This window comes from Dendrobium catenatum, unplaced genomic scaffold (genome assembly GCF_001605985.2).
Source record: "Dendrobium catenatum unplaced genomic scaffold, ASM160598v2 fragScaff_scaffold_716, whole genome shotgun sequence".
Classification (NCBI taxonomy): domain Eukaryota; kingdom Viridiplantae; phylum Streptophyta; class Magnoliopsida; order Asparagales; family Orchidaceae; genus Dendrobium; species Dendrobium catenatum.
In genome coordinates this window covers 13,729,715-13,748,153 of record NW_021319178.1, presented here as the reverse complement: position 1 = coordinate 13,748,153, position 18,439 = coordinate 13,729,715, and the positions used below count along the sequence as shown (strand labels likewise).

Here is an 18,439-nt window from a genome sequence, read left to right as displayed (position 1 = left end):
CTCCTGATATAGAAGGCTTGTTTATAATCACTGGCATGATGTCACCATCATCTGAAATAATCTTTAAATTTGTATAATAACAATCTCCAGTGTTGGCAGCTTCAAATACAAGTAGAGCTAGAGCATTCTTACTTTCATTTCGCAATTGATCCCCACTAGATGATAACTCAAGCACATTTGGAAATTGAGTTGTATTTGTAAAGCTGTAATGAAATGATTTTCTTATAGATTATTGTCCCCACCAAATGAAATCTCAAGCTGGGGTTGCAATTGAGCTGCACCGTCATTTTTGCATTTCGCATTTCTTGTATAGTTTGGTGTGTTAGATGCCAAAAGAACTAGAGAAGTATGGTTCTTTTGTTTGACAATCAGTTACTATTAAACATTTTTTTTTTTTACTATTAAACAATTAATTACACCATATTTCCATCTAATTAAATCATGGAAGTGCTAAGTCTTCAATTTTTAGATACAACATCAATTTATGAATTTTAATAAGCCAAAGACCTACATTCACTCATTCAAAAGATCTTGAGATGTACATCATACAAAATATATTTGACTCACTTTCTTCACCAAGTTCTTAAATGCAACCAAAAATAGTGCGAATTAAATACATGTTGTTGATAATTAATTTATTTAATTTGAAAATAAAATTTTCCTCAAAAAATTTGGTAGCCTTCCGAAGTCCCCTCCCCGTGAAGGGATGTTGAGATGGTACTAGCCATTGGTTATTCCCGGCCGTATCAAACATACGACGGTGAGAGAACCTCAAATAAAATTCTTCCTGGCTGAATTGAAGATACAACGACGCGGGATCCTCAAATCAAGTATTCTTGGTCGGATCAAAAATGCAATGGCTCGAGTTTTCAAATTAAATACATCTTTGCTTTGTTATTATTATTATTATTTTATTATTTATATTTATATATATATATATATATATAATACAAAAGCATTCCTCAATTAACCTTTTATATTCTAGAGCATTAGCAATGATGCACGGACACTTCTGCTCAAAGAGACGTGCAGTATCCGACACGCATTGAACACGACACTCGTCTGACACACCTCCGACACGTGACGGACATGTCAAAAATGTGTCCTCTTAAAAAAAATATTAAATACAAATTGGGCACGCGTGCCTTAAATGTTCTATTAATTTTTTAAAATATAATTTCTTGTATTCAAATTTTAAAAAATAAATTTCTTATTTTCTCTCGATAACATCAAATCAATCGCCCTCCCTTAATTCCTCATTCATCGAATATTTTCATTTTTCATTTCTCTTTGGCGGTTGCGACTTTGGTTTCACAATAATGTTTGATGTCATCTCAACATTAACGTTTAACGTCATTATAATATCAACATTTCAAAAACATCTCAACATTAAATTATGGCACTGTCTGGACATTAATGCTTGATGTTAACAATTTTTACACCCACAACTTCATAGCTTATCTTTATCTGACATCATTTTAATATCGAAGACAGATGCCCGCTCGATTTTGATGTCCGATACTTGTTGCATAACATCAATGCTCAACTCTTGATATCATTGTCGTCTTCTCGATTTATGTATAATACACAGCATCGACGCCCGACTCTTGGCATCCTAATATTAATCATTTTAAACACAAATTCTACTTAAATGACTAATCATTTCTAAATTACTTTTACTATTATACTTATTCAATTCCACGCACTATTTTTAAAATATACAAATTTTAATATTATGTCCAACCTGTGTTCGTATCCTATATTTACAATAATTGACATTTCCCGTGTTTGTGTCATGTCGTATCCGTGTCGTCGGGTTTGTGTCAGTGCATTATAGAGCATTACTAATAAGGGGAAGTACATGGGCACTAAACAAGGGAGTGAAGACGAAAAAAAGGCTCTCTGCACTTATGGTTGGAGAAAACATAAGGCAAAGTGGAGTACGAGGAAGGGTTGGATCGCTGATTGGCCGCAAGAGTAGTGTGTGCAGGGGTGCTGCAAATGGTGCGGGCGTTAAGACAAAGTGGACCACGCAGGAAGAGCGTGGGTAAATGTTGGCTCAAGAAAAACGGCATGAATGCATGAATCCTACTTTGCAACTGTAGGATTCCATTTTCTTTTAGTCAGATTGCAATTAACCAGATTTCCTCTGAGGATAGTACAACAACAACAACAACATCAAGCCTTTATCCCACTACGTGGGGTCGGCTACATGAATCCTTTTTCTCCATTATGTCCTATTAAAAGTCAAATTTATTTCCTCTTAGGATAGTGTTAGAATTTAATTAGATCTAGGGTCCTTACTTCCCATGAGCACAAGCACTCATAGTTAATTACCCCTCTTAACACGTACGAGAGAACTCTCGATTAAGAATGAATAAATTTTAGATATTTAGTCTCAATTGTGAAAAAAAATGGAGGTAAACCCGATCAAGATCCCATGGTTCTGTCGTCCCGAGTATGCCGTAGATTTCAGTCTACCAACACTAACAATCATTGAGAGTAATGTCCAGGGAATCTGATTAGCACCTATGGGTTACCTCCTCTCAGGGATCCCAAGTATACTGAAGTGGTTAGATGTGAGTTTTAGTTTTAGTTCTATTTTGAATTTTGGGGTTTACATCTATTAGAATACATATAAATTGATTTGGTTTGAGATTTATAACTTCATTTAGAAGTAACCCAGGAGTTTGGATTCCAACGGGTCTTATGACTTCCTTAGAAAGTAGCACAGGTATTTAGATTTAGGTTGGGACTTACGACTTTCATATAAAGTAGACTGGGGATTTAAATTTATGTTGGGACTTACGGTTTTTGTAGAAAATATCCCAGGTATTTGGAATGGGGCTTACTGCTATATTTATGAGTTTCACAAAGATAGGTCTTACAACCTAACCCTACAGCAAGGCTGCCCGGGAGTTTTTAATTGTTTGGGTAGGTCTTATAACTTCCCTTAGGAAGTAGCTGAAAAGCGGCTCATGCAACTTAATCCCTTAAAATTAAGATGGCCAAAGGTTTAAATTTGATTATTTGAGTGTTGGGATAATTGCAATTTATTTAGTAATTTTTCTAAAATGTGGGTCTTACGACTTCACTTAAAAGTTGGCTAATGATGGTCTTACGACCTAGCCCGAATTTTTCTTCTTCATCATTATGAGAGTTATTCAATAAACATTAAAACTTCAAAGAAAAAAGAAAAAGAACACATGTTTGAGTTTGTGTCGAGGATCCCTTGAAGTAAAAAAACCACTCTCCAAAAAGTATCATGGGATTGATTACACAACCTGGGGCAAGATTATACAACCTATTTTTCATCCCCAAACTGCCTCAAAGTTAAAATTAGAGACAATTTAGTTGTAGTTACTCGTTCTTAATGTTTTCTAGACATTACAATCACCCACAATAACCAATAATTTTAGTAGTACATTTAGGCAATAAGTTTAAATTTATAAATATGCCTCGACTTTAAGAAAAATGGAAAATTCAATCTTGTTGCCTGGTAAATGGCAATTTCCTAAATGCAAAAAAACCACTCTCCAAAAAGTATCATGGCATTGAATCACCATAAAATGTGCTAAAAGATAGTCTTTACAAATAGAACAAGATTCCTGAATGATCCATAAACATCGAGGATTGTGTTAAATCCATCAAAAACAATGCCAATGGGCCAAGACTTCGACCAATGAATTGATAAGTATGATGATGTATTCTAGAAAAATAAATGGGCCTAAATATAACTGAATAGAGCTATGAGTAACAAATTTGGTTGTAAAATCCTCTCAAAGATAACAAATCATCAGAATGTCCTAGATCTTCAATTCAAAAATACTCAATATCAACTCAAGCTATCAAAAAATAGGCCAAAGGACCTGATTCAAACATATTATCTTCCAGTTGATCCAAGAATTCGGGTGAGTTATTGCCTCAATATGCCTACCAGAATATGCAATAAATTGAAAACTCAACTCAACCAACCTAATCAATTAGGTTGCCTTGCTAGCACACTAAGGTTGCAACACGCATTATTGGGTCGATTTCAATATATGAGTCATAAATCTCATATGTGAGCATAATGAAAGCTAAGATAGTAAGCCTCAACCTTCTCAGACACTCACAAGTATAATACCCCTAAAATTCAAATTAATATAATCTCAAATAGTAGACACAACTCAGGAATCTAAATGATACATATCAACCTATCTTGCCTATCAGATACGACAATAAAGCCCATCATTGGGCTTTGCTTTTGTAAGGGTCTTACAATAGAAGAAAGCCCCATCACAATTGATTTGAGTTGGCGCAAAGCCAAAAAACCCATTAAATCAAGCCAATCTAACTTTGGGACACATTACCTATAGGGAAAGGCCATAAGACCCATCACTAGGCTTTCCTTTTCTTTAAGGTTATGAGTCTCACATATGGGCTTTCTAATAGATGTAAATTTCATCCAAATTACTTCAGATCAACATAGAGCTAGTAAGCAAATTCCATCAAAATTATTTCAGATCAACATAGAGCTAGTAAGCCCAATAAATCAAAATTTGTGCCTTCTAATAAATGTAAGCATTCCAATAATTGTAAGCCCAACACAAATTAAATTCAAGTTAGATTCCATACTAAAAAACACACCAATTAAAATAAAAAACTACAAACTAGAAAACCATATGTTTCTTATAAATACTTTTAAATTCAAAATAAAACTCATGAATAACTGATGGTCATGTTATGCCTGTAAGCTCTTGTCAACATGTATGGTAAATTTGAAAAACAAGTGGTTATGCTTTGTCCCTCTAAATTATTCAACGAAAATAGAATGTTCAATCCTCTGTTAATGAACGAGTTTACATTTACCCTACATTTCCACCTATTTTCCTTTTAAGAGGAGAAAAACCAATATTGCTAATTAAATTCCTGAAAAACATTACAATTTATAGCTATCTGGCGGCAACAAATTCAATCTGTTAGCGTATCCAATATGATAGAAAGATGGAATCATTCTCTATTCAACTATACTGAAATTTCACTTTAAGATAATCTAAAAGAGAGTCTAAGCAATCTCAATAATCAAGAGTGTTATCCAGTAAGCAGGAGGGGCAATTAACTTTACGGGCATGTGCCTCTACGAAATCTTGACCCCAAATCTAAATAAACCCTGAACTAAATGATAAAGAAAATATAATTAAAATCAAATACGTCTACCTAAAGAAAAACTACCCCTGAGTTTCTTCTCGTTTATTGTCAATGAAGCTTACAGGGAAAGCCTTGGCTTTTCGTAAGCAATCACAATGGAAAGAAACCAAATGGAAAGAAAAAAAATATTCAAAGAAATTAGGTAAACTTATAAGCAATTGTATGTTTTAAAGGGTAACAATAGGAAAGGAGTAGAATGATTGTGGATACAGAAATAAAAAATAAATTCATAAAGAATATAAATTAAGTGAAAAGTTAAATGATAAGGTTAGATAACTATTAGTGAAGATAATATAAATGTAGTTAGAGCTTATGTTCTTAAATTGAAAAGATAACTTGAAAATTAATCTTACAAAGAGATGGATAAACTACAAACATATACAAAGAGATATTTCTTAAAGTATGTATTCATTCAAGATCATAGGTAACTATGAAATCCAAGTATAGCTTCCCTATTGCTTTTCAATCTCCTAGTCTAAACCCAACATGAATTTGCCCATAGTCATCGTAGTCAATTTACATCACCCTATTGTCCTCACCAATAATTAACTTAACAACAAACACCTTATCACTAATCATATTCACCTCAGAAAATTTATCTTTAAACTTTATATCCACTACGATCACAATCAGATTTATTGGCAAGTACAATATAAAATAACTTAAACATAAATAAAGTCCTTGAATTTCCCCCCATTTCATTTAGTTTAATGTAAACAAACACTATTTGTTTTTCTAATACAAAATAATTAAGAAAATAGCTATGATGATTAATTTGTCAACTCCATATTTTCTCTAAGCCAGCCAATCCTATTTAATAATTAAATAGTATGGTGTCAAATTATGAAGATGACAACTTTTTTTTTTCACCCATGATGGTGAAAACAAGGATTAGAAACTAACATTTGCAAGAAGCCATGCATGATAATTTTGAGTTAAAAGAAATACCTTGAAATAGTGGATGGCACCTCTTATAAAGCCACCATGAGAAGGATCCTGGAAATGACCAATATTGACAACCCAAACAAGCACACAAATCCCTGCAATGACCTAAAAGTAGACATATAGATAAGCTCCCTCAATCACAAGAATGGCCAACTACATAACTACATGAGAGAAACAGCAGGCTTCTTACAAGAAAAAACTAACAACAATAACTGCTATAAGAGATCCCCATATAACAGCAAAAGAGCAGCAGATAAAGAATATACTTTCTATTACATGCATCAGGAAGAGCCAAATCAGTAATGAAGTTCCATCCCAGTAAGTACAATATGTATTATAATTAAGAGAAAATCATAACTAAAGATACCACATTTCACATACTAATATAGTTACAACAACAACTACATCAAGCCATCATCCCAGTATGTGGGGTCGGCTATGCAAATGTTTTTTATCTATTATGTCATATTAAGAGTCAAATTCTCATTTAAATTTAATAAAGAAAGATCATTTATAATACTTTCTAATCAAGTCTCAAAAATTTTCAGATGCAACCAGCAATCAGCATCGTTTAAGTGGAGTAATAAATTCTTCAGGCCAGATAAAAACAAATTCACTTCAAACAACAGTACTTGTGATATGCTACAATATTAAGGGTGAAAGGAAATATCACAGTCATGACCAAGTACTTCACTATCCTTTCAATTTGGGACTTCAACACATTATCCGCATTATCTCATTTCTTTTAGGGAGGAAAATGCCTGGTAACAACATAATAGCAGAAATTATAAAATCTGGATAAGGAATGGCTCAGTGTACCTTAGCCAGGAATTTTCCAAACTCATCAAGCTTTTTCTTTAAAGGTGTAACTTCCTGCGATGCAAAGTTTTAACACAAGGGCCGTAGTAACAAAGCATTGAAGGACACATAGAAAATAAAAAATTGTCAAGAAATATTATATGAAATGTGCATAAGGATTTCATAGAATCTGAGACAAGCAGAACATACATCTTCAGTTCGTAACATTGCATCACGTATATTGCCCATTGCAGTGTTAGAGCCTACACCAACAACAACAGCTCTAGCCCTACCAGCCACTACCACAGTACCCTAGATAGTCAAAAATAAGAATAATTACTAACTTCATCCATCATTATGAGGATATGAAAAAAAAAGCAATGTTAGAAGAGGCGTACTAGTGTAAGCGCAAATTCTTTAAGTCAATATTCATAAAACATTATTAAGACTCTAAATACATAAAAATAAACCATGCTCAACAAACTGCCTAGTAAGTATAAATACAATGACACTGAAATTCGGATATTAAAACCAGAACAAGGATTTATCCTCAAAGATATCACTTGCCACTCGGTAAAAATATTTTATGCATCTATTGCTTCGCTCAAAGTTAGAATGACAGTGAAACCTATATAAGAGGGGTTCTGCTGCTATGGAGGATTTTTCCTCCGTCTTTGACCATATATTATCACTAACTTTTGTGGCAAAAAATTCACAGCAAACAAACACAAATCTTAAATGAATTACTTCATAACCAAGTCAAATGTTATATTGATTATTTAAAAGTTAAAAGTAAAATACTGTATGATCATATCAAAGATCATTGGAACAATTTTGCGCATCTAAGACAAAATGACCTCAAAAGTGGGCTTTCAGCTTGTTATCAACAAAATTTCGTATCTTTGTAGTCTGGCGTAGGGGTATGCAAATTGATCCCTCCAAATTAAAACAATCATAAACATGCCACCCCCTTAGAGTCTTGCACAACTAAGGAATCTATAAGGGAAGCCTTCTTTTTTTAAAATATTCATAAAATATATATTTAAAAGATGTCAATCATTTGCAACTTTGGTGAAACAAAAATTATCATTTTATATGGGGTAAAAGTTCTTGAAAATCATTTGATAGTATGAAATACTACCTTATGCGATCACTTGTTCTTGAACCCAATCGCAACAAAACCAATAATATCATATACAAATGCCATGGATGAATCAATTTGTGCTCACTCAGCCCAAGCAAATGAAGAGAAAAAGAAAAAACTCTTTATTAACATGAAAAGGGAAGCATAAAATTAAGTTAACAGCTATAGAGATGATGATGCTCAGGTGAATGAGTAGATTTGCTCTTAGAGACAAAATGCAAAACAACTAAATACATGAAAAGGTTGGAGTAGCTACAGTGGCAGATAAGATTACAGAATCAACTAAGATGGTTTGATCACATAAAACGTCGGATGACCGGTTGGGAGAGTAAAAGTATTATATTTGTCCTATGTTAAAAAAGGTGAAGGTAGACTGATACGCTTGGGGGGGAGGCTGCAGCCAAGCCAAATGAATTCTTATTCATTATGTAAGTAATCAAGGGGGAGTTGTTTAAGAAAGATTTTATTGTAGAAGGCTTTAATTTTGGAATATTTTAATATTTTAAGAAGGTTTTAATTATTAAAGGTTTTAATTGTGTGTTAGAGCTATTTAAGGAGTTTTGTCTAGGGTTTTCATTTTGCATGTTGAGTTTATTTTCCTCTTGTAGTATATTTCGTTATTAGTTGAAGTAAAAAAAATCATCCCCTATATTTGTGTACCTGCAAGATTTCGTTGTTTTTGCTTCCAAGATCCATCAAATTGGTATAAGAGTAAGTTTTTTGAGATATGACAGCAAAAAAGGTGGATGTGTTGGAAGGAAAAGACGAGCAAATCAAATTCCAGATGTAGAAGTTCTCAACCATCGAAGAAAGGTTTTAGCCATGAAGAATCAGAGGGAGAGCCGATTTGAAGGATTAGAAGAGATTATAAGGAAGCACATGGAGATGCAAACAAAAACTCCACTGGCGGTTCCGATAACTAACCCTAACCAAGATTTGACCAGGATTCCCTTGACCAAATCTAAGTGAAAGGAGATCATATGGGAGAAGTTCGACAAGGAGAGTTTCTAACATCAAGAGCAACATCCTAGGGCTCTGATAAGGGGCAGATCAAAGTTTCCGGATGGGGAGACAGCAAGGAGGGAATTTTGTGATGGAGGTTATAATACCCAAAATTTTCAAAAATTTTAAGCATGAATTTTTTTCTTTTTTCAAAAATATACTCATTTTCAAAGTTTTTTTTTATTAAATTCTATTTTAAATTTCAAATATTTTGATTATATATATATATATATATATATAAGTGTATATATACAAATTCATTTGATAGTTTATCCAATTAATAGTTCATTAATATCTAATTAAATGTTTATTGTTATTAACAATCAACTACTACAGTAAAATTAGAAACTAATTGTGTACTATAGCAATTCCACTTAAACCGGCCTGCATAAAGCTGATGGGATCCTATGGCTAGGAACAGTTGAAAAGGTTTAGTGGAGTTAGGAGTGTTATTATAATATTAATAGTGTGATAAGTTTTATTCTTTTGAGGCATTAACATTTCTTCTTTTCCCCACCCGTCCCTCTTTGGACAGCGGAAGCAAGCTGCAAGCTGAGGAGCGGGAACTGCTTGTTGCGGCTACTATTGTAGGCTGCTGTGAAGGAAAATCTCAGAAAACAAACAACAACATCAAGCCTTTGTCCCACTATGTGGGGTCGGCTACATGAATCCTTTTTTGCCATTGTGTCCGGTTAAAAGTCAAATTCTCATTTAAATCTAATAAAGAAATATCGTTTCTAATATTTTCTAACCAAGACTTTTTAGCTCTACCTCTACCTTTTTTAACATAAGTCAAATCTAATACCTCAACTTTCCTAATCGGGTCATCGGAAGGCCTCCGTTTAATGTGACCAAGGTGACTCTCTCTAATCTTATCTTCCACTGGAGCTACTCCAGCCTTTTCACTTATATGCTCATTTTGGATCCTATCTCTAAGGATCAAGCCACTTATCCACCTAAGCATCCTCATCTCTACAATACTTAACTTCGTATTATGCTTCTTTTTTAACAACCAACATTTGGAACCATAAAGCATTGAGGGTCTCACCACCATCTTATAGAATTTTCCCTTAAGTTTGAGGACTTTTCTATCGCATAATAAGCTCGATGCATTCCTCCACTACAACCATCCAACTTGAATTCTGCTGATAATATCCCCATCAATTTCACCACACTCTGAACAATATATCCAAGATATCTAAAACGTGTACTCTTATTAATAACATGATCGCCCAAAGTCACAATCCCCTCACTAGATCTATTGCTACTAAAATTACACTCCATATATTCAGTTTTAGATCTACTAAAGCGAAAACCTTTAGACTCTAAAGTTGACCTACATAATTCAAGTTTACCTTCAACTCCCTCTCTAGTCTTATCAACAAGAAGAATATCATCAGCAAAAAGCAAACACCAAGGTACATCCTCTTACAAATGTCTAGTGAGAACATCCATGACTAAAGCAAAAAGATATGGACTTAAGGCTGATCCTTGATGTAATACAACCGAAATAGGAAAATAATTTGTCAAACCACCTTGTGTTTGAATACAAGTAATAGCTCCTGCATACATATCTTTAATGATTTGAATATAAGCATTAATAACTCCTTTCTTTTCAAGAACTCTCCATACCACTTCTCTTGGAACTTTATCATATGCTTTCTCTAAATCAATAAATATCATATGTAGATCCTCCTTATTCTCTCTATATTTCTCCATCAAACCTCTCAATAAATGTATGGCTTCCATAGTAGACCCGGCATGAATCCAAATTGATTTTGAGAAACATTAGTATATGCTCCATAACTCGCTCCCATAGTTTTAAAGTATGACATATTAACTTAATTCCTCTATAATTCGCACGCCCTTGTGCATTACCTTTATTCTTAAAAATAGGATTTAACACACTCATCCTCCACTGATCTGGCATCTTTTTAGTCTTCAAAGCAGTATTAAAAAGAATTAAGGAAAATTAAAAAATGACTAATATTATTGCTGAAATCTGTAAGAAACGGGCTGAAATTAGTGTGTACTGAAATCAGTGTTGCTGGAATTCAGTAATTTCTAGAAATCAGAAGCTGGTTATTATGCGGAAAAGTTGGGGAAAACTACTGCGGGCTAATGTTTGTTTTGATAGGCTGCTGTTTGTGGTGAAGGAAAAGGTCAGCAAACAAACGTGTGCTGAAGTTAATTGCGGAAATTCAGGTTTGCTGAATTTAATTTCTGGAATTCAGTTCAAGTGCTGAGTTTGTGTGCGTAAATCAATATTTGTTAAAATCAATAAGGAAAAGAGATAAATGTTGTTGTTATTGCTGAAAATTTCTGAAACCCTATAGCTGAAATCAGTGGGGAATTCAGTGGGGAATTAATAAGAAAGAAAAGAAAGGAAGAAGGAAACAGGAGGTGAGGAATTTTGGGTTGAATGAGGAGTGCTTTGAGGAAAACATGTAAGATTTTTATATATAGCCTGAATTTGTGGCAGGATTTATATGAAAGGCAAATGCTTATGTTTAGGTTGTTCAAAAAAGAAAAAGAAGTCGGGGTTTCGGAGAGCATCACCCGACTACCCTAGAGAACGAGGTGAGATACCCAAACTTTGGTATAGGAAATAATAACATTTTATATAATTGTGACCGCATTTTTATATGATTGCGATAGCATTATTTTTAATTTCATTATGTATTTCGTAACTAGTTCATTAAGTATTTATTTCACTAACAATTTGAGGATTGTTATGAAAATGTGATACGTATTAAAAGGGTAAATGAAAATGCTAATGAGATAAGTCATATAAGAGGGATAAGCCCGCACAAGTAAAGTCGAAAGACCTGACGAGATAAATCTCATAGAAGCCGTACATAAAGTATCCTACACTTGCTCAATTTTAAAAATTGAGAATTCGGACTCAACCTTGAATGAGAAGAGTGGCCCTCAATTTTAAAAATTGGGAATACATATCCAGCCTTGAATTTGAGAGCTGAGAGTGCAAAAGCCTATAGTCATCAGATGACTTACCTAATGTATTGAACAGTAAATTGAATAGGAAACATAAAAAATTAAATATACATTGATGTTTTGTGCAGCTTATGATTATCATAGAAATCTCCATATGGTTTTCAATTAACTGCAAACATGTTTCTTATTTCTTATACGTTGCTTGTGTATTTCCTTGAGCTCTAGGTCACTCATAGTTGTTGTACTGCAGGAAAGGGGAATGAGCAAGTGACACTCTAGGCAGAAGGGTTAACTATAAATTTTATGTAAATACATTTTGAGTGTACATAGAAGTCAGAGTAGAAGCTGTATAGAAAAATTTATTGGTATACAAATATTATTTAAGTTTAGTAAGCTCTGTATTTTATTTGATGTGCTTCAAATATGCTTCCAGTTATCAAATATTGATGTCAATTTAGAATTAAAAAACTCGATGTGTGGGATAGTCTGAGTAGGTTATTTTTTTCTCACCTGATCATAGTAGAAGTATTTCAGGATGAGTGTTAGTAAGAGATAGGTCTCTCCAAATTCTCCTTCTTAATTACACTCCCGGTTGATTGTAGGAAAGGTTAAAATGGGATGTAACAAAGGTGGTGTGGTGGTCAACCACTATAGGAGGCATTTCAGGCAAGGAGAGTGGGCGACCAGATATGGAGGGAGCCAAGTTGAGCCATGGGAATCGAATCATGCAAGGAGGGTGGAAGAAAGGTGGGATTCTCACCCTCAATACACGACAACAGCTACACTAGATGAGCAAAAAGCTATTAAGGCAGTGGCGATCCTAGGCTGAGAAATTTGGAGATACAAAGGATTGAGAAGAAGAGTGGGAGTTTGATAAGTGATACACAAGCTCCTTCTAAGGATAAATTAGCCGACAAGGAGAAAGATATGAATGAAGACGGGAAAGAAATAAACGTGCAAAAGCCAAGCTGATGGTGTTCATCAAAACCTAAGTCTTGTGTAAAGTGATTCTACCAAGTCATCTGCATCGCAATAACTTGTGTTTTTAGAATCCAAAAACAAAATGGAAAAGGCATTGAAACCAAGTCAATGCCTGAGAATGAAAGAAACCACTGGAAGCATCTTTGGTTTCTGTTTGTATGGGTATTTCTGAAGATGAAAATGTTGAGGCTGAAACATAAGATATAGCTAATACAAAGTTCTCAAAGAACAAAGTTGACATTAAATTGATTAAGCTAGAAAATTCAAAGGATGAAATTCAGGTGGAAAGAGTTGCTCTACATCTTCAATGCCTAGAGAATCGATTTTTTGTGCTCTTAGAAGGCAACGATGAGATTATAGACAAGAAATATCTAGCAGATCATGATATGGAAGAACAGCAATGTCCATTCCAACAAAGAAAACTAGAGGATTAAAATGATATAAGTTTCTTCAATAATCAATTGATTAGTTCAAGTAATCAAATTAAAATCCTGACTCAATGTTACAAAACAAGAATTGAGGAGGAGCATTATAAATTAGTAAACAATGAGATTTGATAATTTCATCCTAAAGCAATTTTTAGTTGAATTGACGGAAAAGAAGTTGTTTCTCTCAAAAGATTGTAGAAAGTACATGGAGAAATTGAAGCATGTAAAAAAATTTATTTTTTGAACTCAAACAGAAATTGGCCACTCAGGAGAGGAAGCTAATTACACTGTTAGACTGGAATGTGAAACATTTGGAAGGGATTTTGATGCAAGCAAGAAATTAGGAAAACCCATAGTTTTTTGCAAGCAAAAATAAACACTTCTTAGGATATAGAAAATACATGAAAGACTCCACTTAAAACAACTTTATAATATAAAATGACGCTTACAAACTTTTAAATAAAAGCTCCTAAAGTTGCATTCCTTAATCGAGAAGAAAGGTAAAGATGGTGTCGAACTTGCAGGGAGAAAAAAGAGGTAAGAAGCCCAAGACGAAGAGAGGACAAGCTTGCAAGCTTTCCTAGAGGGAGAGGAAGAATGAAACAAGCTCGCAAGCTTTTCCAAAGAATGAAGAAAAACCCTCAGGTTTTTTTACTCCAAAAATAATCCATAACAACCTTTTTTATTCACAAGACACCTTATATTTATAAGAGAAAAGGGGAAGCCAAACAGCCACCATAACCACTAATTAACCCATTAAATCATGGGAAATAGAAGGCCAAAAGTTCAGTCCAGAACAACACCCACAAAAATAGAGAAAAGTAGCGATGGGACAGGCAGCTAGGGGAGGAGGGGAAGCACAAGAAATCGGAACAAGCATCCAAGGGGGAAGGAACGGGCAGCTAGGGAACTGTAACAGCTAGGGAATCGGAACAGCGTCCAGGGAACTGGGACAGCGGCCAGGGAACTGGGACAGCAACCAGGGGACCGGAACAGGCAGCTAGGGAACCGAAACAGACAACCAAGGGGGGAAGGAAATAGCCACGGGAAGAGGGAGCCAGGGAGGAAATCGAAGGGCCAAGGGAAGGGGAGCTAGGTGGGGAAACCAAAGAGCCAAAAGAGAGGGGGGAATGAACCTAATTAATCTTCCATATTATGAGCTTAAAAGGCTCTCTACTAGACATTAATGAGCTGATTCTAGTAGAGGCCCTATAAGCTCACTAAAAATTAAAACCCAAAATATTTTGACCCCCCCCCCATCCTTTCCCTACATCAGATTCATGTGATGATGAAAGCATATGATATAAAAGGATTTATGAGTCATACAATGCCAAGGACTCTGAGATTTCAAATGATTGTTATGATAATATTTTGCATATTATTTCAAATAAAATTGCATAGTTGCAAGCTATTGTTCCAGATACTAAGGGTGTAATATCCAAAATTTCTAGTAATGAAAAATTCAAAAAATTATTTTTTTTAAGTTTAAATAAGTTTAAACAATAATTTTCAATTATTGTTACTTAACAATTAATTATAGTTAAGATAAGAAAACCAGTTTTATTCAATGTTTAAAATTGCGTATTCGGGTATTGAGGCGTTTTTCATTCGTGAGGCAAGGCGTAAGCCTCAAGGCGTTTTGAGGCGTAAGCCTCAAAATCAAAAGATTGCTTAAACATAAAATGATAAATTTTTTATATACTAATGAGTGAATAATATAAAACATAAAAAATCATAAGATATGAAGTGCAATCAAAATATCTCAATAATAAGACAACATGAAATTTAGTTCAACTCAAAATTCTATCTTTCCCAAATCCCAGTATTCTTTTCATTAACATATAATTCCAATTTTCAAAAATAAATAGTAATGACATATCACATAAGAACTCATAAGTCATCAGCACTGTCATCACTAAGTGGTTCTTCATTTGAATCATCATTATGGTGAACTGCTCTCTCCTCTTCCTCCTCTCCTATAAAGTCCAATGTCAGGCATTTACTTCAAGATTTATGTAAGTTTTAATATATATAGCGTGAGGCGTAAGACCTCATGCCAGTGAAGTTGAGGCGTAAGCCTCATAAAAAAACTCGAGGCGTAAGCATCGAGGCATTTTTTACTGGAATTGTGCAAAGGTGGGCCTCAAAGCGAACCTCATATTGCGCAATTTTAAACCATGGTTTTATTAATAATAGATAATAAGTGATTTATGCACAAGAGAGGTTACGAGGAAAATGATGTTAGTATAAATTGATTTGATGCAAATTTATTTGAATGATAAATTATAGAGATTTAGAAGTGATTTGTGTAGGTTACTTACACAAGGAAAAGAGTATGAGGTGGAAAATTTGATGAGACAAAACTGCAAAGAGGTAAGCAATGCAAATTTGAATTAACGAGTATATGTTATCATTATAGACATGTACACTTACTTTGAACCATAATTTAAAAAGAAAGCCATTAAAGTAGGTGATTTTATATTATACATGTTAACAGTCAAGTATTCATGAATGAGCGACTACACCTATGTTTGAGGAATTGGAATTTAATAGAAGATAATGATATAATTATTTGAACATTTTTCTAGTTGCTAACATTTTGAAAAGTACAATTCTTATAGATTGCATACACAATCTCTTTATGGAAATAGTATAACAGCTATGTTGTGATAAAAATATGCAACCAAACAATACAAGTATGAACTACGAATACGTGAAGTTTATTGAATATTAAATTAGTAAAGATTGGCTATAAAAATGATATGAAACTTATAATTACATGTGGGGCAAAAGGGTCTCTAGATATGATACCTGCATAGTAAGCGGGGGTAAAAGGGAGACCTCTAAAGAGGCAAAAGAGGCCTCTATATAGTTCAATGACAATAATGTCAAACTTATATAGGCTCCATTGAACATTTTTTATGAAAATTTAGTCAAATCTTTATAAACTAATATTAATATTCTGTATATACTTCAAATGAATGAAATGATGATTTTTAAAAAATGCTATGTTTATTTGCAAATATTTCCAAATTAATTCAATTATGTTATTATTTATAATCTTGCATTTAATTTTTATGAAAATTGCATAACCTATTGAGCCTCATAGCTCATCATTTCTTTTCATACTAACTGTTGTTACAGGAAAAAGAAAAAAAATGTTGAAGCAGAATATGTTCAAATTATTTTATTTTATATTTTATTATTTTAGATTTTTTTGTGGTCTACAACTAAGATATGTAAACGATTCAGTGATGCACTATTTTAGAATTTATTAATTGCTTTGTAAATATTTGTTTGATATAATTGGAGTTATTAGATGATGCTATTTATGTAGTATATATAAATGTTAGTTGATATTTTATACAAATATTCAGATAATGAAAAGTATCATATGTTAAGATTGAAAATATTATATTTATTTCTGTGAAATTTTGTAATAATACTGGTAAGAGATATAGTGGGGTGTTACAAAGGGTGAAATCCATCATTTTCAACTTCATAAACCATCTTCTTTCACACATTTAGAGCAACTTGCACTGATATTGGTGTAGCTTATAGCACAAAATAAAGTACTTGAGAAAGAATTTATGGTGAGAAATCAAGAAATTTTTAACCTCTAAAGAAAATCACGAAATAATGAAAAAAAAATAAGTAGTTACATAAGGATATTAATACTGGCAAACAGCAGAAGGAAATGCTAAATGTAGGATTGGAGGCAGATTATCAAATTTACATGAAGTTTGTCTTATATCTTAGAGTGAAATCTCAAAATTGCTCAAGAAAAATGAATCGTTGTTAAAGAAATTGTATGATTTAAGTGAGCAAAATGAAGCATGCGTAGAGGAAAATGATGATATCCTTAAAGAAGCTATTGCTCAGGAACTCCTCTCATTAATTTTTACGAGTTGTGATGCTGAAAAATCTTTTGATATGCAGTGATTAATTAGTAATGTGAGCTATCTTTATAGGATCACAAATGATCTAGGTCAGGAGAAAAGAGTGATTAATGAAAGCATAAGAACTCTTGAAGCTGAAAGCATGCATCTTAAGCAGAGTCGAACCCGCATAATGATTTATGAAAATAAAATCCAACAAGCAAGAAATTCCTTAAAAAAACTCAATAGACAATAGAGACGGACGGGAAACTTTTAGAGCAAAGATACATGGAGTTGTCGAGTTCAAGAAAGTTTCAAGGCATCCAAAACTTAGAATTGTCTATAGCTCCTGATGGTTGTATACATGTGATCAATAGGACCAAGTTGATTAGAAATGGCTTAGAGAAGAAATGGTTTTAATCATTAGAAAAATGAAATTTCTGCAAAAATTATAAATTTTTGTGCTTTCGGAAACCCAATCAAATCTTGGAAGATGATTTTATAAAAGCACATAGAACCCGGGAAACCAACTTGGCATCTGAACTCCATGTATCAATCGACGAATACATATCTAACAAAGCAGAAGCTGCAAATTTCCTACATCACCTTCATGTTTCATCATTCATGGAATTGATATTTAAGGAAAAGTTCTTTGAGTTGATGCAAATACTTAAGGGCCTTGTGACAACTGAAATTGTGCAAATTAAGTTTCTAGTTAAAGAAATTGCTTGTGAAATGTTCAAGAAGAAGATTTAAAAGAAAATTTTGAAGCGCTTGGAAAAGAAAATAAGGGGTTGAAGGCAAAATTGAATGCTTATGCTCCCCTTTTTGTTTCTTTGGAAAATGAGATTGCTTCTCTAGAGGAACGCACCCTTTCATTGATAAATCTTTACATTTTGAACTGTAGGAGAAAATAGCCTAAAATTTTCAGTCAAGTATGAGGCAAGCATCACAGCTCAAGAAGTCTAAGAGCATCAGCTAAAATCTTGGAGCTAAAAAAATTGCGTACAAAGGATAAGGTGCTTCAGAAAGTAGTAGCATATATTGAAGGACTTCTAGAGCAAGGGGAAGTTGTTTCTGGTACCAATGTGGATGATGAAAAAAGAAAAGTCAAAGCA

The 18,439-nt window shown here is 33.5% G+C and overlaps 1 protein-coding gene across 2 annotated transcripts in view; it reads right to left on the bottom strand.

Annotated features, from left to right (window-relative positions):
• LOC110100807 (calcium-transporting ATPase 3, endoplasmic reticulum-type) overlaps nt 1-18,439 on the bottom strand; it is a 137,328-nt gene that overhangs the window by 87,932 nt on the left and 30,957 nt on the right. For both annotated transcript variants that reach the window (XR_003701198.1, XM_020828479.2), the window contains exons 11-13: nt 7,144-7,245; nt 6,955-7,008; nt 6,139-6,240 (exon numbers count right to left, since the gene is read on the bottom strand). Coding sequence is in view for 1 of the 2 variants with exons in the window: in XM_020828479.2 (XP_020684138.2) it covers nt 6,139-6,240; nt 6,955-7,008; nt 7,144-7,245 (258 nt within the window). In the remaining variant the exon portion in view is untranslated. The remainder of the gene's footprint in view (nt 1-6,138; nt 6,241-6,954; nt 7,009-7,143; nt 7,246-18,439) is intronic.